Here is a 25,950-nt window from a genome sequence, read left to right on the forward strand (position 1 = left end):
CCATCAGTCGTGCCACTGCGTCCAGCCTCTCACTTCGTTCTGCTGCGGTACCCACACAGCAATGGACAATGGCACACTCCTGACAACCGGCCAATATGTTTTGCGTGCGGTCTACCTGGCCACGTTGCACAATTTTGCCGTCGCCGCGCAACATCCTACCGCAGCAGCTTCGACAACGAATCATACGTTTCACCATACCGGTCGTCCTCCGCGTCTCAGAACCCTGGCCAGATGTCTTCCTACTCGGACCACCGCCCTCTTGTTCACCGCCGTTCGCCATCGCCTCGACGCCGCTCGTTTTCGCCGATGCGTCGTCGTCCTTCTACGCCAGAACGGGAAAACTAATCGCCGCAGTTCCCGAGGCAAAAGCTGTGCCACCCACGAACAGACCAAGGCCTCTTCCTTCTCCGGTTAATGTTATTGATGTGTATGTGGACGGCGTCGCTGCACTCGCCCTCGTTGACACTGGTGCCGCAGTTTCAGTTATTAGTGCCAAACTTTGCCATTCGCTCAGAAAAGTTACGACACCACTGTCAAACTTATCACTTCGTACTGCCAGCGCAGACCGCATCACGCCTGCAGCTGCGTGTACTGCTCGCGTTGTGATCAACGGCCTCCTCTACATCGTCAAATTTTTGGTGGTGTGTTCTTGTTCCCACGATGTTATTTTGGGCTGGGACTTGCTTTCCACTAATAAGGCCGTCATCGACTGTTCTCGTGCTGAAGAAAAATTTCAAACGCTGTGTGATGCCCCACTCTTTGACGATCGTGAACCTGAAAATAAAGTATTTGTTGCCGAAGACGTTACAATTCCACCGCACTCATCTGCCCTTGCCACTGTGTCATGCAACATTGTTGCTGGTGCCAGCGCACTTTTTACGCCATCTGCAATTTTCGCTCGTGGCAAATGTTCCCCGCTGCCTTTCGCCCTTTTGGACGTTCATGCCGGCGTCAGCAGACGGCTCGCCGCAAACCGATTGTGCTGTCCTCTAACTTTGCGTCGTGGGGAGTGAATTGGCCATGCCCAGTGTGTCGACCCTGCTGCCATCATTGACATGCCAACTGGTTCCATCACCACTCATAACGTCGCCGGAGTGACCTGTAAGCCCGCGCAGGAGCCTACTTCACCCGATGTTTTACATAGCTCCATCGCCGACATGTCGACTGTTTCCCAACGCGCCCAGCTTCTACGCCTTCTCGACAAGTTCCGTTGGTCCTTCGACTGCCAGCATGTTCCCTTGGGCCGCACGTTAACTGCTTGTCATCGCATCGACACGGGTACCAGTGCGCCACTGCGACAAAGAACATATCGTGTATCCGCGACAGAGCGCCATGTTATCGACGACCAAGTAGCTGACATGCTCAAGGGGGCGTCATTCAGCCTTCGGATAGCCCCTGGGCATCTCCCGTTTTTTCTTGTTAAGAAAAAGGATGGATCGATTCGATTCTGTGTCGATTACCGTCGTCTTAACACAATAACTCGTAAAGATGTTTACCCTCTTCCGAGAATTGACGACGCCCTTGACTGTCTCCAAGGCGCGGAGTTCTCTTCTATCGACTTACGCAGCGGCTATTGGCAAGTCCCAATGGCACCCGAAGACCAACCTAAAACGGCCTTTGTAAGACCAGATGGCCTATATGAATGTCGTGTCATGCCTTTCGGGCTTTGCAACGCCCCCGCAACATTTGAGCGTTTGATGGACAACCTTTTGCGTGGTCTCAAGTGGAAAACGTGCCTGTGCTACTTAGATGATGTGGTTATTTTTTCACCAGATTTTCCCACCCATCTCTGTGGGCTGGAGGAAGTGTTACAGTGCCTAACTCCTGCCGGTCTTCAGCTCAACCTAAAGAAATGCTACTTTGGCGCAAGTCAGCTCATCATCCTTGGCCATGTCGTATCTAAACACGGTATTCTTCCTGAGGCCGCCAAGCTCCGTGCAGTGGCTGATTTTCCCAAACCTTCCTCCTTAAGATAACTTCGCAGCTTCCTTGGCCTGTGTTCTTACTTTCGCCGCTTCATTCGGAATTTTGCGTCCTTCAGCGCTCCTTTGAATGAGCTTCTAAGGAGCGACTTGAACGATTACGCCTGGCCGTCCGTTTGCGGCGATCCCTTCCAAGAGTTGCGTCGTCTACTGACCTCCCCGCCTATACTCCGTTACTTCGACCCGACAGCTTCCACCGAAGTACACACCGATGCCAGCGGTGTTGGACTCGGCGCTGGGCTCACGCAGCGCAAATCTGGATTCGACGAGTACGTCGCTGCATACGCAAGCCGCACCCTCACCAAAGGCGAGAAGAATTATTCTATTACGGAGAAGGAATGTTTTGTCATAATCTGGGCACTTGATAAATTTCGACCCTACCTCTATGGCCGCCCCTTCGACTTGATTACAGACTACCATGCACTTAGTTGACTGTCCACGTTGAAGGACCCCTCAGGTCGATTAGCTCGCTGGGCTTTGCGGTTGCAAGATTTCGACGTGCGCGTTGTCTACAGGTCTGGCCGCCGACGCGCTGTCCCGTCGCAACAGCAGGCAGCGTGTTTCAACCAGAGCAGGTCAGGCAATCTCGAGCTCGCGCCTCCCGGACGACTGGCGATGTGTCTGAAGTGCCGGGCATTAGTCTTCACTACACTATTATATATATATATATATATATATATATATATATATATTCGCATTCCCTGCCACGCACCTGAACCGTAGCTACCGTAGCTACGCGGTGCAGCTACCGCAAAAAGAGACATCTGCCTCTTATCAGGAAGCGGCATACACAAATAGTACCGAGAGGCGAAGCAAGTAAGGGAAAACTATTGTAATGCGTTAGCATTCTCAGGACAGTTCACGCACTTTCTGGGGGCCAACTGCCATCTATATTTGCATCTATATATGTATGTCGTTATGCAGCCGTTTTACTGCCAACCTGGGACACTGGGTAGTCCGTGGCCAAATGGGCAGCTCATCGAGCTGTTGTACTGAGCAAACAGAGTCTGGAACCAATTTGGGTCACTGATTAGGTGGCAGTGCGCATATATGTGCCGCTATTCAACAAACCGCTTTTACGCCGACCCGGGTCACTGTGAATGCGGGACTGGGTAGGTACGCCGCTCTTGGAAGAAACTCTGATATCCACTTGGCGCGATGGGTAGTTGCCTCTGGGTCTGTGCTGGTCTTCAATGAACCTCTTTCATGGCGACTCGGGCCACTGGTTATGCGCCAGCAGGTGTGTGCCGCTCTGCACCGAATGTCTTTGCCGCCAACTAGGGTAACTAGGTATGTGCCACGGGGAATGTGCTGCTCTACAATGACGAAAAAGATCCCTTGAATTTTGCGGATGCTGAGTAAACTCGAACCCAGGTCTGAAGCGTTCCCCAAGGACAGCAAACCGACGCATTAGCAAGCTGCACCACAAATGCGCTTGGTATGTCCCGCATTTCAATGAACGCATTTCACGCCAGAGCTTTAGCGAGCTGCGCCAAGAATGCACAGGGCATGCGCCGATCTTTAATTAACCTCTCGTCAACTTGTGTGACTATGTGCCACGAAGTGTGCGAGGGAAAAAATCTCAGCGTTTGCAGGCACCTGCGCGCCACGCTTCTCGTCTAGGAGGACACGCACGGACTTCAAGGTAATGCCACTAGATAGCGCAGTGTGTCCAGAAAGAATCGCGAGAGATGATCGCGGTTGCCGCATGACGTGTTTCTCAGCGTTCGCACGCACCACCGCTCCATGCATTTCGGAGGCCACACGCAGGCTTCGCGGTCGCGGCGATAAATGGCTCCGTGTTCCCCGAGAAGCGCGGAATAGAAATCCCGCTGCAGTACAAGCCTCATAATTAACCAGTTTCAACGGTGGCAATAGGTTGAGCCGTTATATTGATTCAAATCCAGGGCCGGTTCACCTCACTCGGAAGGAAGCCGACCGAGAAGACGCGCCCAGTCCGGAGGGAAAATGCATAGAAAGCTTCGCTTTGCGAAAGGAATTATGAGCTTCAAGTAGTACACTTTTTTGCAGTAATATTTAGGTAACGTTCATTTCTTCACAGTGTAATTCCGTATAGAACTGACAAGTGGCACAGCTGTGGTACAGATGGCGATACAAGGAAGCCGATATTCTTGATATGAGTGCGGTCCTTTGCACGATCTATTCGGCAGGACAGCAGCGCCAGCCGCGGTCAGCCAAGCCCAGGATGGTTCGTGCGGAAAGCGTCCCTTTAAAAGTGTGTTAGTAACAGCTCCGTTTAAATACGATGAATGACGATATACACAATAAAGGACAGTAGATATTACAACAAAAGTGCTTAGTACAATGATAAACTCGTGCATTGGCAATGATCACAGATGTGATGCCTTTGTAAGAAAGCAACACTTCCCCGTAAGTGACCTCTGTACTCCGACAAGCGGGACAAAGTTGCACTGCACCATGGCGGCATACACAGCGGCGATATAGGTCGCGCGACTGACGCCTACTGGCGATTAGGCAGCGACTCACGCGTCGGCTGCTGTTCACACTGGCTAGGACAGAGTGCTCGCAGCTACATCGAAGTGTTCAGGGATTTCTGCCGTTCACATCTGGTCGCGAAACCATCGCCCCGCCAAATAAACGGTAAGCGTATTCCAACGTCAGGTTCCGCTGATCGGTTCAGCAGCTTTGGAACTCAACGTCACCGAGCTGAAGAAAATCGAGCAGCGAGCGACTGAGCGAAACACGCTCGCTTTCTGTCAACCTTATAATGCGTGACCAACTTGGTCGCGCGACGTCCGCGTCTCGGGGGTGCGAACGCCACTGATCAGAGCAGACTCACCAGTTACGTGGCCAGATACGCCTGGAAAGCCGCCGCCATGCTCCGCGCCACTCGCTCTAACTCCGCGATCCTGCAAACACGCCGCAGGTACTTGTCTAAACGACGATAGAAGCAATAGACACTGCCGATAAGTGGACCATATTTTACGCAACTGTAAAATTGCGCTCGTCAACGCTAGCAAGAATCAATAGGAAAGAATTTCTTCGTCCACGCGTCTTTCCCTTTCCTAGCACACGCATGCCAGATCTTTCGATTCTTAGAGGCAGCTTCGCTGTTGTAAATCTTCATTTGGCTCTATTTACAGAGCTGTTGCGCGGCTTCCTGCCAGCATCATCAGTCTTGATACTTCTGTTCAGCACGGTACCACCTCTGATGCCGCCTATTCAATACATTTAAAACGCAGAAACGCTTTTCTGACTTAACTAAGTCGATTTTAATGAAATGTTTAGCAGTTTAGAGAAAATGTTAAACTCTAGTAACTGTTGGAAGCAGAATTTTGATTTGCGGCCTGAAGTAAAAAAAAATGAGAAATTGTGAGGTTTGAAAAAATAGAAGGACGAAGTTTACAATTTCGTAGCTCTGCACCAACAACATATAGCGCAGTTCTGTCAACTGCATCCATTAGAGCATCCAAAGCGGACAAAATCTATATATCGATTTATATCTTACGTGAATTTCTTACGCTGTTTACAAGTCTATTGCATAATTTCTACCCGCATTTTCGTTCTTTATTTTAGACATGAAATTTACATCGCTTTGGTCCGCTTTAGGTGTACTACTATATGCATGTATTTTTATTTATTATTTGATTACAATATTTACAGTTTTAATCAAAAAGTTGACAAACAAATTTGGTACCAATCATGACTACAATTTTACCTTTTTATTTTAATGCAACACACCTCATCAAATCTGATGCAGTGTGCCGAGAAAAATGGTTTCTCCTTTGCCATGTATTTACATAGGAGCCCACGAGCTAATGCTTCATCTGAAATCCTGCTAGGACGAACGTCGGGTGACTAGTCCGTTCGATATCGTGCTGAAGCTTTTAGCATTATAAATATAGCTTAACGAATACAATGTCAACGACCAGCAATTTTTTTTTTTGCTTGATTACGGATATCTCACTCTGATAGTGTTCATACAGAGCAGGTTACTTTCGCAGTCTTTTCGGCATTAGGGTGACATGCAGTAGTCAATTATCTGTTTTAAAATAATGAGCATGTAAGCTTATGGGAAAACGAAGCTGGTCAACACGAAGATCTAACGTCCCGGAGGATTTCTTCGCTCTGTCAATTATGACCCGATGCTGATTCTTACTTTGGTATTTTTCTATACCTATAGTAATTGCATGTGGGTATGTTATAGTTTTTATATCAGTATTTAATTTTTTCTAGGGTTCTGTCTGCTGCTTTGTCGTCAAAGGCTTCGACTTCCTGGTCCGCAAAACTTGCCATAACCTTCACGTGTAATATGCCTCTTTTGTCGGTCGTTTAACACTCGTGTAACTGATGCCTGAATTTCTAGCTGCCTGAAAAACTTTTGCAAACTAGTGCTGTGTTGTTAAAAATATCTTGGAATAAAGCATTTGATGCAAGAAAAGCATTGCTTCGGACATAAGTTTCGATACAAAGTACTTTGTAATGCATTTGTAAGTAACGCGTTGTCTTTATTTTACTACATACCGGGTCTTTCCCGTACCTTGAACCAAGCTTGAACGTAACTTCAACCAAGCTGTCCAAGAACTGTATTTATTGTTTATATTGAAGTGAAACCCTTTACCGAGTTATTTTGTTTCTTCAGAATATCTGGTTAAAACCAAAAAGTCGTGATGGTTGTGCAGAGCGAACTTTAGTTAATGTGAATGAGGGAAAAAAAACAACTTAAGTACATCGTGTCGTGCTGCTACACAGGGAGAAAAATTATTAGTATTTTTATTATTTCTATTGTTATTATGGTTATTATTATTATTCTATTTGGCGTGAAAGCATACTTGAAAGAGACATTAAGAAGGCAAGTAGACTGGCACCATACTCTCGCCTAACAGGTCTAGGAATGGATTTTATTTCTAAGCAAAAGCGTGATATGTCGTATATCCAACCTGACATCCTTGCGGCATGGCTGTGTGGCTGGGCTGCCCTCCGGTAGCACCGGAACACGACTGCTGCTGTGTCGGCGCTGACGTCACTGAAATGAAAAAAAAAAGATAGGAAGGAGACGTATGCGCAATGGGAAAGCAAAAAGTAACAAGGAAGGAAATGATCGCCTATCTCTCTCTCTCTGTATATATATATACTATATATATAGAGAGAGAGAGAGAAAGAGAGAAATACCGTAAATTATACGACAAATTATTGCAGCGTAATCGGACACCACCGTACAACCACAGCAGACTTTTCGTAGTATCAATGATAGCGTCTTCAGTGATATTAGGCTTTACGTCGAGAAAGGTTTTGTTTTCGGGTGAAGGCGCGAGAGTTACGAGACTGTTTCGTCGCATAATACGCAGAGATTGTTGACATTCGCGAGGCAATTCATTATATATCGATGAAGCCGCATCAGACTTGGGCTATATTTTGCGATTACAAGCCTGCACTTCCAAGTGATCGATTCTGAACTTAGACGAGGACCTTACTATGTCCTTGCTATAGAGGTGATAGAATCACACGATGTCGCACTAACAGCTGGCCATTGCATATAAAGCTTCTATGGATTCCGAGACACTGTGGGTTACATGGAAATGAGCTCACCGACGTGGAGGCAAACCTTAATGCCACACCAGTGTCCATCCCATTTTCACGACCATACACTAATGCCCTAGTGTATAGACTTCTGCGCGATAATACCACACTATATTTGTCTTCGCCAGGTCATCGTCATCACCGCCTTCATGAACTCGATCCAGAGATGAAAATGCAGATACCACCCGCCATGTAAACTTCCAATGCACACTTGATGCACAGATTACAGTTACGCGTGGCATCCACACGGCGCTACCTGCCTCCAATTGTTAGGAATGCGGTATTCCTGACCCAATGGAACACCTTTTGTGCATCTACCCGCGATTTGAAGTACAGAAAAAATCGATGACAGGCATCTTGTCCAAGTGTGTATATAGTTGCACCACTGACTAAAAAGGTTTTACTGGGACCTTCGCCTGATGCTCCTCATCAGCCTGATATCTGAAGGCTCTTAAGTAATGTTTGCATGAGAGCGAAATGGACAAGAGACTTTAAAGGGTCGTGGACCGTGAAAGTTTTTTCACCACCATATTCATCCTCATAATCAAAGTCTTCTCTATTCTTTCATTCTACATCCATTCCTCTTCCCCCAACGCCCAGTAGCAGGTCAGAACATTGATTCAGGCTGACCTCCCAGCTTTTCTCTTCTATTATATATATATATATATATATATATATATATATATATCCACATTTCCTGCCGCGTAGCTGTACCATAGCTACCGTAGGCTACGCGGTGTACCTACCGCGGTAAACGTGACATCTCCCGGTTATCAGGGAGCGGAGTGTACAGAGAATACCGAGATGGGAAGCAAATAGATGCGAAGCAAGTAGGGGAAAACTATTGTAATGCGTTCGCATTCTTAGGATAGTTCACGCACTTTCTAGGGGCCAACTACTATCTATGTTTGTATTTATCTACGTATATTGGTATGCAGCCGTTTTACTGCCAACCTGGGACACTGGGTAGTCCGTGGCCAAATGGGCAGTGCATCGTGCTACTGTACTGAGCAAACAGAGTGTGACAACCACTTGCGTCCCTGATTAGGTGGCAATGCGCACTTATGTGCCGCTATTCAACAAGCCGCGTTTATGCCGACACGGGTCACTGTGATTGCGGGACTGGGTAGGTACACCACTCTTGGAAGAAACTCTGATGCCCACTTGGCGCAATGGGTAGTTTCCACTGGGTCTGTGCTGGTCTTCAATGAACCTCTTTGATGCCGACTCGGGCCACTGGTTATGCGCCAGCAGGTGTGTGCCGCTCTGCACCGAATGTCTTTGCCGCCAACTTGGGTAACTAGGTCTGTGCCACGGGGAATGTGCTGCTCTACAATGACGAAAAAGATCCCTTCAATTTTGCGGATGCTGAGTAAACTCGAACCCAGGTCTGAAGCGTTCCCCAAGGACAGCAAACCGACGCATTAGCAGGCTGCACCACAAATGCGCTTGGTAGGTCCCGCATTTCAATGAATGCATTTCACGCCAGCGCTTTACCGAGCTGCGCCAAGAATGCATAGGGTATGCGCCGCTCTGTAATGAACCTCTCGGCAACTTGTGTGACTATGTGCCACGAAGTGTGCGAGGGAACAAATCTCTGCGTTTGCAGGCACCGGCGCGCCACGCTTCTCGTCTCGGAGGACACGCACGGACTTCAAGGTAATGCCACTAGATAGCGCAGTGTGTCCAGAAAGAATCGCGAGAGATGATCGCGGTTGCCGCATGACGTGTTTCTCAGCGTTCGCACACACAAGCGCTCCATGCATTTCGGAGGCCACACGCAGGCTTCACAGTCGCGACGATAGATGGCGCCGTGTTCCCCGAGAAGCGCTGGCGAGTTCAGTAAATCGGGCCAGGTGATATTAGTTGGAGATATGAACGCACACATGGACGATTTAGACGGATATACTGATTACAACGTCTCTAGTGCAGGAGCTGTGTGATGAACCAAACCTTATAGTAGTTAACAGGGTGAATAAGTGTCATGGACAGGTAACGTGTTAATGCGGAAACAGGCAGTCATGTATCGACTACACCTTAGTCTCAGAAGTGGTCTACGAACAACTAGACCAAATGATAATACATTCAAATGAAAAAAAAATAGCCTGGGAAGCGATATGAGACGCTAAGCTATAATGTTTGGGCGAGATACCAGCACAGAACATGAACTAATAGCCTCAGAGTTTTTAAAAATGAATGACGAGCAAATAACAGAGGTCGCAAACAACATACAGGAGAAAATTGAGGCTTTTCCTACAGCAGTCTGGGAATATAAGGAACTGGTGTACGTTATATGCAGCATGAAATAAGGCAGACACGGCTAAACAATTGCTGGATTGGAAAGAGGAAAGCACGTAAGTGGTGGAACAAGTAAATAAAACAAGCTATAGAAGAGTGTAAAGAGGCATCTAGGGCTGATCGAGAAGCCAAAATGTTGGGATTAAAAGAAGAGCTGCTCCTTAGATGGAATACATAACGAGAAAAGCAAAGGGTGGCGAATGAGCTCGTACAAGAGAAAATTAAACGCGTAAGTGAACTTCGGTGCATAACATTCTCAAAAGAGACAAAGGCGCCCCAAAAAGATTCTGGAACCTTATAAAAGCACTCGGAGCTCCAACTCAAAATCTCGCAAACGGCTATAAGGGATGAAGACGGTAACATCTGCGAAGGAGACGATTCGCTGCGGTACATCGCAGACATCATTAGGGATAACTTCGGCACGGGAAAAAGCGTAGTTCAGACAACAGATCCAGCACCCGCAGAGAGGCCTGAGAGATCAAAATTTAGCATAGAAAGCTTTTATTGGAAAAATGCAGCAGAATATGTCGCTTACAACACGGCAGCTGGACCCGATGAAATCCCTATCCAGCTAATCAAAAACCTCGGTCCAAAAAGCAAGGCACTGCTGACTCATGCAATAGAGCAAGTGATTAGAACAAAGACAATTCCCGCTGGATGGCGTGAAAGCAAGATGAATCTAATCTACAAAGGCAAATGATATATGGATAAGACGAGCTCGTACAGGCCAGTTACAGTAACGTCGGTGATATATAGAATGGCAATGCAAGCCATAAAATTAGAACTGTTGAAGTGGTTGGAGATAAACTAAGTATTGAGGGAACTACAGAATGGGTTCAGGCCAGGCAGACACTTAGAAGATATGTTTGTACTAACTCGGTGCGTAGAGATTTCAGTAGCTCAGAAAATACCTTTATCGATAGCATTTCTAGATATTAAAGGAGCTTATGACAACGTAGGAAGGGAATTCTTATGGGATATTCTTCAGCACGAAGGCACAGACGACGATTTCGTGGAGCTGCTGAGGGAGATATATAGAGACAACCAAGTACAAGTGGTATGGGAAGGTAGAAAACGTAATGAAATGGTGAGAATTCACCAAGGATTGAAGCAAGGATGCCCTCCGTCACCATTGTTGTTCACGCTTTACCTTAAGGGTATAAAAAGACGACTGGAAAACAACGAATTGGGTTTTGATTTATCCTACATGCCTAATGGACAAATGGTGCAACAGAAGGTCCCTGGACTTATGTACGCAGACCACATTGTGCTACTAGCAGACAATAAAAAAGATTTACAGATACTTGCCAATATCTGTGGGAATGCAGCGACAAATCTAAGCCTTAAGTATAGCACAGAGAAATCAGGAATTATGATCTTTAATGAAGAGACGAGCAACTTCGTGGTGTCAATTCAACAGCAAGTAAAACCCATAGTGAAGCACTATAAGTGCCTCGGCGTACGCATAAACGAAGGAAAGAATTACTCAAGCAACCACCAAGATAATCTGAAAATAAAGGGGAAGCAGGACGCAGCAATATTGATACACAGAGCACTGTGGGGCCACGATAAGTAAGAGGTGGTGCGTGAAATCTGGAATGGTACCACCTCTAACATTCACAAATGCCATTTTATGCTTAAAATCAAATTTCCTGAAGGGTTTGGAACTTAACCAAAGATCAGTAGGCCGGTTGGCTTTGGGAGCCCATGGTAATACCACAAATGAGGCAGTGCAGGGTGACATGGGTTGGGCTTCTTTTGAAGTCAGAGAAGCACCGAGCAAAATTAGTTTTGAAGAAAGGCTCAGGAACATGGATGAAAATAAATGGGCGGCTAAAGTGCACAAGTATCTCTACATGAAAAGCGTGGGCACAGAATGGAGGAAGAGGTCAAGGAAGTTGGCAACCAAGTACAGGGTAATCGAAACTGTAAATAGACAACCAGGAGTCACCAGAAAGAAAGTGAGAGAAATAAGAGACCGTGAATTGGATGCAAAGAACGAAAACAAAAAGGACAATGGAGATTTACAAGAATGAGAAGAAAGAAATAAGAAGGGAAAAGCTGTACGATAACACGAAGGGCAGTGTTTTGCTATTTGAGGCTCGAGCCGGGTGCCTAAGGACCAAAACATGCCGGAGCAAATATTCGGAACTAGATGACGCATGTGTATGCTGCAGTAAAGCTCCAGAGACCACTCAGCACATCCTAATAGAATGCAACGGGATCCACCCAGCGAGAGCCGTAGGTAACGTGCAACTCCCAGATGCGCTTGGGTTTAAAGTGAAAGGAAACATCTACAGATGAGCCGTATAGATAAGCAACAGCCGATTAGAGTACTGGTGTAAAAAAGCAGGGAAAAGATGGATACGATCTCATCTCTTGAAATCATAGGTAGCGGTACAAGATAAATTTTGGAAAAAGAAAAATAATAATGAGAGGTATACAAAAATGCTAGATAAAGAACATATATAGTATACCTGTCTAAATCAAGCAGGCTAGGTGGCTATTTGTCGCCACCCCGTTTCAAAGGGGATGCCAATAAATCATCATCATCCATCATCACCATCAGCGCGGAATAGAAATCCCGCTGCAGTAGAAGCCTCATAAATAACCCGTTTCAACGGTGGCAATACGCTGTGCTGTTATAATGAATAAATCCAGGGCCAGTTCACCTCACTCAGCAAGAAGCCGACCGAAAAGACGTGCCCAGTCCGGAGGGAAAATGTATAGAACGCTTCGCTTTGCGAAAGGAATTATGAGCTTCAAGTAGTACACTTTTTGCAGTAATATTTAGGTAACGTTCATTTCTTCACAGCGTAATTCCGTACAGAACTGGCAAGTGGCACAGCTGTGGTACAGATGGTGATACATTCAAGCCGATATTCATGATATGAGTGCGGTCCTTTGTACGATCTATTGGGCAGAACAGCAGCGGCAGCCGCGCTCAGCCAAGCCCAGAATGGTTCGTGTAGAAAGCGTCGTTTTAAAAGTGTGTTACTAACAGTTCCGTTTAAATACGATGAATGACAATATACACAATAAAAGACAGTAGATATTACAACAAAACTGCGTAGTACAATGATGAACTCGTACATTAGCAATGATCACAGATGTGATGCCTTTGCCGGAAAGCAACACTTCTCAGTAAGTGACCTCTCTGCTCCGACAAACGGGACAAAGTTGCACTGCACCATGGCGGCATTCACAGCGGCGATATAGGTCGCGCGACTGACGCCTACTGGCGATTAGGCAGCGACTCACGCGTCGGCTGCTGTTCACACTGGCAAGGACAGACTGCTTGCAGCTACATCGAAGTGCTCAGTGACTTCTGCCGTTCACGTCTGGTCGCGAAACCATCGCCCCGCCAAATAAACGGTAAGCGTATTCCAACGTCCGGTTCCGCTGATCGGTTCAGCAGCTTTGGAACTGAATATCACCAAGCTGAAGAAAATCCAGCAGCGAGCGACTGAGCGAAACACGCTCGCTTTCTGTCAACGTTATAATGTGTGACCAACTTGGTCGCGCGACGTCCGCGTCTCGGGGGTGCGAACGCCACTGATCAGAGCAGACTCACCAGTTCCATGGCCAGATACGCCTGGAAAGCCGCCGCCATGCTCCGCGCCACTCGCTCCAACACTGCGATCCTGCAAACACGCCGCAGGTGCTTGTCTAAACGACGACAGAAGCAATAGACACTGCCGATAAGTTGACCATAATTTACGCAACTGTAAAATTACGCTCGTCAACGCTAGCAAGAATCAATAGGAAAGAATTTCTTCGTCCACGCGTCTTTCCCTTTCATAGCACACGCATGCCAGATCTTTCGCTTCTTAGAGGCAGCTTCGCTGTTGTAAATCTTCATTTGGCTCTATTTACAGAGGTGCTGCGCGGCTTCCTGCCGGCATCTTCAGTCTTGATACTTCTGTTCAGCTCGGTACCACCTTTGATGCCGCCTATTCAAATACATGGTAAACGCAGAAACGCCTTTCTGAAATAACTAAGTCGATGTTAATGAAATATATTGAAGTTTAGAGAGAATGTTAAAGTCTAGCGGCTGTTGGAAGAATTTTGATTTACTGCCTGAAGTTTAAAAAAATTCAGAAATTGTGAGGCTTGAAAAAATAGAAGGACGAAGTTTACAATTTCGTAGCTCTGCACCAAGAACAGATAGCGCAGTTCTGTCAACTGCATCCATTAGAGCATCCAAAGCGTACAAATTTCATATATCAATTTATATCTTACGTGAATTTGCTAAATTGTTTACAAGTGTATTGCATAATTTCTGCCCACATTTTAGTGCTTTATTTTAGACATGAAATTTACATCGCTTTGGTCCGCTTTAGGTGTACTACTATATGCATGTATTTTTATTTATTATTTGATTACAATATTTACAGTTTTCATCAAAAAGTTGACAAACAAATTTGGTACCAATCATGACTACAATTTTAACTTTTTATTTTAATGCAACACACCTCATCAAATCTGATGCAGTGTGCCGAGAAAAATGGTTTCTCCTTTGCCATGTATTTACATAGGAGCCCACGAGCTAATGCTTCATCTGAAATCCTGCTAGGACGAACGTCGGGTGACTAGTCCGTTCGATATCGTGCTGAAGCTTTTAGCATTATAAATATAGCTTAACGAATACAATGTCAACGACCAGCAATTTTTTTTTGCTTGATAACGGATATCTCACTCTGATAGTGTTCATACAGATCAGGTTACTTTCGCAGTCTTTCCTACATTAGGGTGACATGCAGTAGTCAATTATCTGTTTAAAAATAATGAGCATGTAAGCTTATGTGCAAACGAGGCAGAAAAAAACAGAACTTAAGTACATTGTGTCGTGCTGCTAAAGAGGGAGAAAAGTTATTATTATTATTATTATTATTATTATTATTATTATTATTATTATTATTATTATTATTATTATTATTATTATTATTATTATTATTATTATTATTATTATTATTTGGCGTGAAAGCATACGTGAAAGAGAGATAAAGAATGCAAGTAGGCTGGCACCATACTCTCGCCTAACAGGTCTAGGAATGGATTTTATTTCTAAGCAAAAGCGTGATGTGTCGTATATCCAACCTGACATCCTTGCGGCATGGCTGTGTGGCTGGGCTGCCCTCCGGTAACACCGGAACACGACTGCTGCTGTGTCGGTGTCGGCGCTGACATCACTGAAAGGAAAAAAAAGATGGCAAGGAGACGTGTTCCAAGTGGGAAAGCAAAAAGTAACAAGGAAGGAAATGATCGCCACTCTCTCTCTCTCTCTCTCTCTATATATATATATATATATATATATATATACTGTAACGGATACTAAAGGCAGGCACAAAAAGAGAGAAGACGAAGAGAACGAAGAGCTCGAGAGGCCGGACTGCGCTACGATCACGCTCCGATCATCGCCCATCTCCTGTGAAATAAAACCGTTTCTTCACAACTCTTCGTAACAGTTGTGGTGGAAGGTGCTGGGTATTCGACACCCGAAGACGGAGGCTGAACCACAAGTTCTTCGACAGAGCCATCGCCTTGCTGGACTCCCACCGAATACACCGGAGTTGAACATGTCCTACGACGCAGACGAACAACGGCCTATTCCAACTGCTGCGCCGACCAGTTCCGTTCAGCAACTGAGAGATGCGCGTCCCTTCGCCGGAAGACCGGACGAAGACGTCGAGGAATGGGTCATCCATTATCACCGGGTGAGTGCCGCCAACAAGTGGAACAGCGCTTCTCAGCTATCGAACGTCGTGTTCTTTCTAACGGATACTGCGTTGATGTGGTTCGACAATCACGAGGAAACGTTAACGACATGGGGCAGATTTGTTTCTGAAATCAAAGAGCGATTCGGCGACTCCGCGACGAAAAAGAAAAGGGCAGAACAGACGCTACTGCAACGCGCGCAAGTGCCAGGCGAAACCTGCACGACCTACATTGAAGCAGTAATTGTGTAGATGGTAGATTCTGGAATGTCTGAGGAAGACAAAGTCGGGCACATCCTAAAAGGAATTGCTGAGGATGTTTACAGTTTCCTCATTCGGCACTGTCGCACTTTCGAGCAACTGAAGACGAGGCGCATCACGCCGAAGTTTGGCAGGCTAGCCAATGTGACGACAGTTGCAAGCGTAGAGAGCAACCAGCCCTTCGATCTTGCAGCAACGATCCGACAAATAGTTCGGGAAGAACTCAGCCTGCACGGGCAAGTGACACGCCCAGGCACTCATAGCTTCCGCTTACCACCAGATTTCGAGCCAAACGTGGCATCCTTCTCCCCGTATACTGCGGCAAGGGGCATTGAGGATTATGAACTCGCGCCCCGACAGCAGCCACGTCTCTACGACAGAGGCCCTACTTATGACGCTCAGCCACAACGAGAACAGCCGCGTTTTTACCCCCGAAGCCCTGTGACTTCTGTGAGGCCGCGCCAAGAACAGCACCGACCCTACTACCACGTCGTCGCTTATAATCGATATACTGGATTTCAGCGAGCAGCAGGCACATATTATTCACATGACAACGAACTTTCTCGCCGCCCGCAGCAGTCTAGCATTCGCTTCGAGGAAGATGCTGTCAACCGCGACCCTCCCGTGTGCTACAACTCCGGTTCCACAGGCCATATTGCTCGGCATTGTCGCCAAGGCCGTCAGTCACGTAGGACACCACCGATGTTCTCGCCACCCGGAAACCGTACTTCGTATGACTTGCGGACGACCGATTTGCTTCCAATGGACCGCTTCTCGCGCGCGACCAGACGCAGCGATTCGCCAGCTTCTGAGCGCAGTTTGACGCCACCAAATAACCGTCCCCGTCGCTCTCCGTCCCCTCGGCGCCGTTCTTCCTCACCACCGCCGGGAAACTAGCATCCGCGGCCAATGGAGGTGAGGTCGCCGGACGGTCTTTGGAAGAAATACCTCTGCCTGTTGTGATGCACAAAAACAAAGTGAATGTGTTGATTGACGGAATACCGACCATGGCGTTAGTTGATACTGGAGCAACTGTGTCTGTGATGAGCCTCGCTTTCAAAAACCGTCTAGGCCACAAAGTTATGTTTTCTTGGAACGACGGTATTACCTTTCGTGGAGTAGGCGGCGAGTGGCTTCATCCCCTTGGTGTTTGTGCTGTGAGTGTTTTGTTGGCTGGGAAAGTGTTTGTGTCGGAATTCCTTGTTCTTTGTCGTTGTTCACACGATGTTATTCTTGGTATCGATTTTCTTAAACAATGCGGTGCTTCCGTGGACTGTGGTTGTGGCGAAATATCGTTAAACAAGTTATTTATATCAGCACGTCCCGAACAAAGCTCGCGTGGCGAAGACAGGGACACAGACACACTCAATTTTCTTGACGAAGTGATTGCACCATCGTGGTGCCTGACGCCCGTTCGTGTTTTTGCAAATACTGTTGACGCTGATTGTGTTGACCTTGTCGTTAGGCCTCTCCGCATAAACTGTGCTAAAAAAAGTATACTTGTGCCCTGCTCTGTCGTGTGCATGACGAAAGGAGTCGCCACATTGTGGGCGCTGAACTGTTCATCCACGCCGGTTGTCCTCCCTCGCGGTATGAAAATCGCTCTATTCGATGAAGCCGCATGTAGCTCAATAGCGGCACTAACTACGGACGTCTCTATAGCTTGCTCTCCTTGCGATAACCGCCATTCTGAAGAGTTAATGCTTGGCATGATCAGCAAGGCGCTCTGTACATCGGAACGGCAAGCACTGGTACAGGTCCTTGCCAGACATGAGGCTGCATTCGACTTCACGCATGGAGATGCACCCCTTCATCTACCGTCGTCCCGCGCTCGTCACCGAATAGATACCGGCTCAGCACACCCCATCCGCCAGAAGCCCTACCGAGTGTCATCCTCCGAGCGCAAAGTTATTGCAGAGCAAGTCAAGGAGATGATGAACAAAGGTGTTGTTCAAGAGTCGTCTAGCCCATGGGCAGCCCCAGTAATCCTGGTCAGGAAAAAAGAAGGCTCCTGGAGATTCTGCGTAGATTACAGACGTCTTAACGCAGTGACAAAGAAGGATGTCTATCCGCTACCACGAATCGATGACGTCATTGATTGCTTACACGCTGCTTCGTACTTCTCAACACTTGATTTGCGATCGGGGTATTGGCAAATACCTGTGGACCCTGCCGACAAGGAAAATACCGCTTTCGTGACTCCAGATCGCCTATTCGAATTTAATGCTATGCCTTTTGGCCTTTGCAATGCTCCTGCCACCTTCGAAAGATTCATGGACACAGTGCTACATGGTCTAAAGTGGGAGATATGCATGTGTTACCTCGATGATGTTGTAATATTTGGCCGCACGTTTTAAGTATATAACGAACGCCTCAGCCTTGTTCTCGACTGCATCGAAAAAGCTGGATTGGTTCTAAACTCAAAAAAATGTAGGTTTGGCGAACGCCAAACACTGGTCCTGGGACACTCAGTCGACAAGTATGGCGTCAGACCCTATCCTCGTAAGATTGAAGCGGTGAGCGCCTTCAAGCCACAGCAGACAGCACAAGAACTTCGCTCATTCATTGGCCTATGTTCGTATTTCCGTCGTTTTGTTCCCCGGTTTGCCGACATCGTTTATCCATTGACAAGTATTTTGCGATAACATGCGGCCTTCCATTGGACACCAGAGTGTGACGCTTCATTCTCTCAATTGAAGTTTATACTAACGTCAGCAACCCTCTTGCGTCACTTCGATCCATTATGGCTGACTGAAGTTCACACTGATGCTAGTGGAATCGGGATAGGCGCGGTGCTTGTACAACGTCACAGTGGCGCAGAACATGCTGTCGCATATGCCAGCCGTTGCCTGAGCAAATCTGAACGCAATTATACGGTTACGGAACAAGAATGCCTGGCAGCTGTTTTCGCTGTACAGAAGTTTCCGTGTTATCTTTACGGTAGACCATTCAAGATTATCACCGACCATCATTCTTTATGCTGGCTGGTCGGTTTGCGTGATCCCTCTGGTCGCCTCGCACGTTGGGCGTTGCGCCTCCAGGAATACGACTTTGTGGTGTCGTACAAGAGTGGCCGTCGTCACGCTGACACCGACTGCCTCTCTCGGATTCCTCTTGCAACTACCGACTGCGATGCTGAGAATTTTGACGACTGCCTCGCTGCTGTTACTTGTACGTTCCCTGATGCGGCAGACTTTCAGCGAGAACAACGGAATGATTTTACCCTCGATCCGCTTTTTGTTGCCGCCCGTACTTCTCAAGGCAGCGGTCGCTTTACTGTCCGTGATGAGTTGCTCTACAAAACTAATTACTCCGGGCATGGAGCGCATTTTCTGCTTGTTGTCCCCGAGAGTCTCCGCTCCGACGTTATACGCGCCAAGCGTGACGATGCGACATCCGGACATTTCGGCTTCGTACGAACGCTACACCGCACGCGGGAGCGCCTTTAGTGGCCCAAGATGTACGAAACAACCAAGCGCTATGTGGCTAGTTGTGAAACGTACCAACGTCACAAGCGACCGACCACCGCAGCCCCGGGTCCCCTTCGGCCATTGACACCGCCTAGTACGCCGTTCGAGCAAGTAGGCATTGACCTTTTGGGTCCATTCCCGTTATCCAACAACAAGAACCGTTGGATAATTGTCTGCGTCGACCACCTTACACGGTATGCCGAAACTGCAGCCATACCCTCTTCCACCGCTGCTTGCGTGGCGGTCTTCCTGCTGCGTTCCGTTGTCCTTCGTCATGGCCCACCACGTGTCATCATCAGCGACCGCGGTCGCCAGTTCACTGCTGATGCCATTGAAGAGTTACTTCGTTTGTGCACTTCACAGTTCCGGCATTCCACGCCGTATCATCCACAAACCAATGGCCTCGTTGAAAGGACAAACAGAACGCTAACCAACATGCTTGCCATGTACGTCTCCTCCAATCATAAGAACTGGGACGACGTGCTACCTTTCATCACTTACGCATATAACACGGCGAAACACGAAACCACGAACTATAGCCCATTTTATCTCCTGTATGCAAGGTTACCGCGAAGCCCTCTGGACACTTTCTTACCCTTCTTTCTGCACAATGACGATTCTGTATCGAAGACTGTGTCTCGCCGAAGAAGCCCGTCGAATAGCTCGTCTTCGTACTTTGGCCTCGCAAAGTCGTTCGAAAGAGCGATACGACGACCGTCACGTACAAGTATCGTTCGAAAAAGGTGACTTGGTCCTTCTTTGGACACCGCAACGCAAGCGTGGATTGTTCCAAAAGTTCTTGTCACAATATTCAGGCCCATTTGTAGTTGTGGACCGCCTTAGCCAACTCACTTACGTAATAGCTCGCCTCCTGTGCAATGGTCGGCGATCAAGCAGAACTCAGCTGACTCACATTGCTCGCCTGAAGCCTTTCTACCCTGCTTGTCCATCCTGACTCGCCCCACAGGCTTCGTCTGCTTGCGGGGAAATGTAAGGGATACGAAAAGCAGGCACAAAAAGAGAGAAGACGAAGAGAACGAAGAGCTCGAGAGGCCGGACTGCGCTACGATCACGCTCCGATCATCGCCCATCTCCTGTGAAATAAAACCATTTCTTCACAACTCTTCGTAACAATATATATATATATATATATATATATATATATATATATATATACCCTAACTTTTACCACAAATTATTGCCGCGCAATCGGGCACCACCGTACAGCCACAGCAGACTTTTCGTAGTACCAATGATGGCCTCTTCAGTCATTGGGCTTTAGGTCGAGACAGCTTTTGTCTTCGGGGGAAGGCGCGAGCGTTACTAGACTGTTTCTTCGCGTTCTCCGCAGAGAATATTGCCATTCGCGAGGGAATTCATTATGTGTCGATGGAGCCGCATCGAACTTGGGCTATATTTTGCGATTACAAGCCTGCACTTCCAAGTGATCGATTCTGAACTTAGACGAGGACCTCACTATGTCCTTGCTATAGAGGTGATAGAATCACACGATGTCGCACTAACAGCTGGCCATTGCATAAGTTTTCAGTGGACTCGGAGACACTGTGGGTTACATAGAAAAAAGTTGTCGCAGTTTCACCCTGAAAGGCGAAGCATCAATTGCGATAGCAAACTTGAAGAGAGCTATACGGAGTAATGATAGCAGCTTTATCAGCTGTATAAACTTGGACATGCAGCAGCACCGGCAACACGCAGAACTGTTGTCGACGCCGTCGGCGTTTTGCCCGCGTTCGCTCAAAATGCGTGCGGCGTTGGTGACTGTTGCCGGAGCCTCTGATATAAATAGGCACTTGGTGCCGCAGCTAAACGTCGCCTCCCTTCCACGGCCTTTCGTGCGTCGGAAGAAGGCACGTTTGCTCTACATATATGGTGATTGTAGAGGAGGAAAGAGACGCCTACTTCTGCAGCCCTTAAGGGAGCACAGCGCAGAACGCGCGTTTGTTCTCCGCCGTGCGTTCACTCCCCGTGAAAGCGCGCGTCCCTCGCGCCCTTTCACTCGCACATACAGCGTTCGGCGCGCGGCGACGATTTCATCTCCATTGACGTCATACGGAACCTCACGGCGACGGCGACGGCGACGGCAGAAATCTGCTTTTGAGTGTCCATATAATTGCTATCGCAATAATAAGCTCACCGACGTGGAGGCAAACATTATTGCCACATTAGTGTCCATCCCATTTTGACGACCGCACACTAACGCCCTAGTGTATAGACTTCTGCGCGATAATACCACAGTATATTTGTCTTCGCCAGGTCATCGTCATCACCGCCTTCATGAACTCGATCCAGAGATGAAAATACAGATACCACCCGCCATGTAAACTTGCAATGCACACTTGCGGCACAGATTACAATTAGGCGTTGCATTCACACGGCGCTACCTGCCTCTCATCGGCCGGGCCGACAGTCCGAATTGTGCGGAATGCGGTGTTCCTGACCCAATGAAACACCTTTTGTGCATCTACTCGCGATTTGAAGCACAGAAAAAATCGATGACCGACATATTGTCCATGTGTGTATATACTTGCTACACTGACTAAAAAGGTTCTACAGGGGCCTTCGCCTGATGCTCCTCATCAGCCTGATATCTGAAGGCTATCAAGTAATGTTTGCATGAGAGCGGAATGGACCAGAGACTTTTGAAGGGTCGTGGACCATGAAAGTTTTTTCACCACCATAGTCACCCTCATACTCAACGTCTTCCTTATTCTTTCTTTCTACACCTATTCTTCCCCCAACGCCGAGTAGCAGGATAGCACATTGATTCAGGCCGACCTCAAATCTATTCTCTGATAATATATATATATATATATCCACATTCCCTGCCGCGTAGCTGAACCATAGCTACCGTTGTCTACGCGGTGTACCTACCGCGGAAAACGTGACATCTCCCGGTTATCAGGGAGCGGAGTGTACAGAGAATACCGAGATATGAAGCTAATAGATGCGAAGCAAGTAGGGGAAAACTATTGTAATGCGTTCGCATTCTTAGGATAGTTCACGCAATTTCAGGGGGCCAACTACTATCTATGTATCTATCTACGTATATTGATATGCAGCCGTTTTACTGCCAACCTGGAACACTGGGTAGTCCGTGGCCAAATGGGTAGCGCATCGAGCTGCTGTACTGAGCAAACAGTTTGAAACCAACTTGGGTCCCTGATTAGGTGGCAATGCGCACATATGTGCTGCTATTCAACAAGCCGCCTTTACGCCGACACAGGTGACTGTGAATGCGGGACTGGGTAGGTACACCACTCTTGGAAGAAACTCTGATGCCCACTTGGCGCAATGGGTAGTTTCCACTGGGTCTGTGCTGGTCTTCAATGAACCTCTTTGATGCCGACTCGGGCCACTGGTTATGCGCCAGCAGGTGTGTGCCGCTCTGCACCGAATGTCTTTGCCGCCAACTTGGGTAACTAGGTCTGTGCCACGGGGAATGTGCTACTCTACAATGACAAAAAAGATTCCTTCAATTTTGCGGATGCTGAGTAAACTCGAACCCAGGTCTGAAGCGTTCCCCAAGGACAGCAAACCGACGCATTAGCAGGCTGCACCACAAATGCGCTTGGTATGTCCCGCATTTCAATGAACGCATTTCACGCCAGCGCTTTAGCGAGCTGCGCCAAGAATGCATAGGGTATGCGCCGCTCTTTAATGAACCTCTCGGCAACTTGTGTGACTATGTGCCACGAAGTGTGCGAGGGAACAAATCTCAGCGTTTGCAGGCACCGGCGCGCCACGCTTCTCGTCTCGGAGGACATGCACGGACTTCAAGGTAATGCCACTAGATAGCGCAGTGTGTACACAAAGAATCGCGAGAGATGATCGCGGTTGCCGCATGACGTGTTTCTCAGCATTCGCACACACAAGCGCTCCATGCATTTCGGAGGCCACACGCAGGCTTCACAGTCGCGACGATAGATGGCGCCGTGTTCCTCGAGAAACGCTGGTGAGTTCAGTAAATCGGGCCAGGTGATATTAGTAGGAGATATGAACGCACACATGGACGATTTAGACGGATATACTGATTACAACGTCTCTAGTGCAGGAGCTGTGTGATGAACCGAACCTTATAGTAGTTAACAGGGTGAATAAGTGTCATGGACAGGTAACGTGGCAATGCGGAAAGAAGCAGTCATGTATCGACTACACCTTAGTCTCAGAAGTGGTCTACGAACAACTAGACCAAATGATAATACATTCAAATGGAAAAAAAAATAGCTTGGGAAGCCATATGAGGCGCTAAGCTATAATGTTTGGGCGAGATACCAGCACAGAACATGAACTAATAGCCTCAGAGTTTTTAAAAATGAATGACGAGCAAATAACAGAGGTCGCAAACAACATACAGGAGAAAATCGAGGCTATTCCTAGAGCAGTCTGGGAATATAAGGAACTGGTGTACGTTATATGCAGCATGAAATAAGGCAGACACGGCAAAACAATTGCTGGATTGGAAAGAGGAAAGCACGTAAGTGGTGGAACAAGTAAATAAAACAACCTATAGAACAGTGTAAAGAGGCGTCTAGGGCTGATCGAGAAGCCAAAATGTTGGCATTACAAGAAGAAGAGGTGCTCCTTAGAATACATACCGAGAAAAGAAAAGGGTGGCGAATGAGCTCATGCAAGAGAAAATAAATGCGCAAGTGAACGTTGGGTGCATAACATTCACAAAGGAGACAAAGCCGCCCAAAAAGATTCTGGAACCATATAAAAGCACTCGGAGCTCCAACTCAAAATCTCGCAAACGGCTATAAGGGATGAAGACGGTAACATCTGCGAAGGAGACGATGCGCTGCGGTACATCACAGACGTTATTAGGGATAACTTGGGCACGACAAAAGCGTAGTTCAGACAACAGATCCAGCAACAGCAGACAGGCCTCAGAGATCAAAATATAGCAAAGAAAGCTTTTGTTGGAAAAAGGCAGCAGAAGATGTCGCTTACAACACGGCAGCAGCACCCGATGAAATAACTATACAGCTAATCAAAAACCTCGGTCCAAAAAGCAAGGCACTGCTGACTCATGCCATAGAGCAAGTGATTAGAACAAAGAATTCCCGTTGGATGGCGTGAAAGCAAGATGAATCTCATCTACAAATGCAAAGGATATATGGATAAGACGAGCTCGTACAGGCCAGTTACAGTAGCGTCGGTGATATATAGAATGACAATGCCAGCCATAAAATTAGAACTATCGAAGTGGTTGGAGATAAAGTATGTATTGGGGGAACTACAGAATGGGTTCCGGCCAGGCAGACACTTAAAGGATAAAATGTTTGTAAACTCAGTGCGTAGAGATTTCAGTAGCTCAGAAAGTACCTTTATCGACAGCATTTCTAGATATTAAAAGAGCTTATGACAACGTAGGCAGGGAATTGTTATGGGATATTTTTCAGGACGAAGGCATAGATGATTTCGTGGAGCTGCTGAGGGAGATATATATAGACAACCAAGTACAAGTGGTATGAGAAGGTCAAAAAGGTAATAAAATGGTGGGAATTCACCAAGCATTGAAGTAAGGATGCCCTCTGTCACAATTGTTGTTCACGTTTTACCTTAAGGGTATAGAAAGACGTCTGGAAAACAACTAATTGGGTTTTATTTATCCTACATGCATACCAGACAAATGGTGCAACAGAGGGTCCCTGGACTGACGTACGCAGACCAAATTGTGCTACTAGCAGACAATTAAAAAGATCTACAGATACTTGCCTGTAGTATCTGTAATAAAGATCTACAGATGTGTATGCCGCAGTAAAGCTCCAGAGACCTCTCAGCACATCCTAATAGAATGCGACGGGATCCACCCAGCGAGAGCCATAGGTAACGTGCAACTCCCAGATGCGCTTGGGTTTAAAGTGAAAGGAAACGTCAACAGATGAGCCGTATAGATAAGCAAGAGACGATTAGAGTACTGGTGTAAAAAAGCAGGGAAATGATGGATACGATCTGATCTCTTGAAATCATAGGTAGCGGTACAAGATAAATTTTGGAAAAGAAAAATAATGATGAGAGGTATACAAAAATGCTAGATAAAGAACATATATAGTATACCTGTTTAAATCGAGCAGGCTAGGTGACTTTTTGTCGCCGCCCCGTTTCAAAGGGGATGCCAATAAATCATCATCATCAGCGCGGTATGGAAATCCCCTTGCAGTAGAAGCCTCATAAATAACCCGTTTCAACGGTGGCAATAGGCTGTGCCATTATATTGAATAAATCCAGGGCCAGTTCACCTCACTCAGCAAGAAGCCGACCGAGAAGACGCGCCCAGTCCGGAGGGAAAATGCATAGAAAGCTTCGCTTTGCGAAAGGAATTATGAGCTTCAAGTAGTACACTTTTTTGCAGTAATATTTACATCATTTCTTCACAGCGTAATTCCCTATAGAACTGGCAAGTGGCACAGCTGTGGTACAGATGGTGATACATTTAAGCCGATATTCATGATATGAGTGCGGTCCTTTGTATGATCTATTCGGAAGAACAGCAGCGGCAGCCGCGCTCAGCCAAGCCCAGAATGGTTCGTGTAGAAAGCGCCGTTTTAAAAGTGTGTTACTAACAGTTCCGTTTAAATACGATGAATGACAATATGCACAATAAAAGACAGTATATATTACAACAAAACTGCGTAC

At 47.0% G+C, this 25,950-nt stretch overlaps 2 protein-coding genes across 3 annotated transcripts in view; both read right to left on the bottom strand.

Annotated features, from left to right (window-relative positions):
- Positions 1-25,950, bottom strand: part of LOC119437522 (uncharacterized) — a 478,366-nt gene that overhangs the window by 244,641 nt on the left and 207,775 nt on the right. The gene's annotated exons all lie outside the window — the stretch shown is intronic.
- The window catches only part of LOC119454424 (uncharacterized), a 72,357-nt gene that overhangs the window by 22,497 nt on the left and 23,910 nt on the right, over positions 1-25,950 (bottom strand). For both annotated transcript variants that reach the window (XM_049660646.1, XM_049660645.1), the window contains exons 4-5: positions 14,943-15,034; positions 13,417-13,486 (exon numbers count right to left, since the gene is read on the bottom strand). In XM_049660646.1, the coding sequence (XP_049516603.1) occupies positions 13,417-13,486; positions 14,943-15,034 (162 nt within the window). The remainder of the gene's footprint in view (positions 1-13,416; positions 13,487-14,942; positions 15,035-25,950) is intronic.

Source organism: Dermacentor silvarum, chromosome 1, assembly GCF_013339745.2.
Source record: "Dermacentor silvarum isolate Dsil-2018 chromosome 1, BIME_Dsil_1.4, whole genome shotgun sequence".
NCBI classification, from domain to species: domain Eukaryota; kingdom Metazoa; phylum Arthropoda; class Arachnida; order Ixodida; family Ixodidae; genus Dermacentor; species Dermacentor silvarum.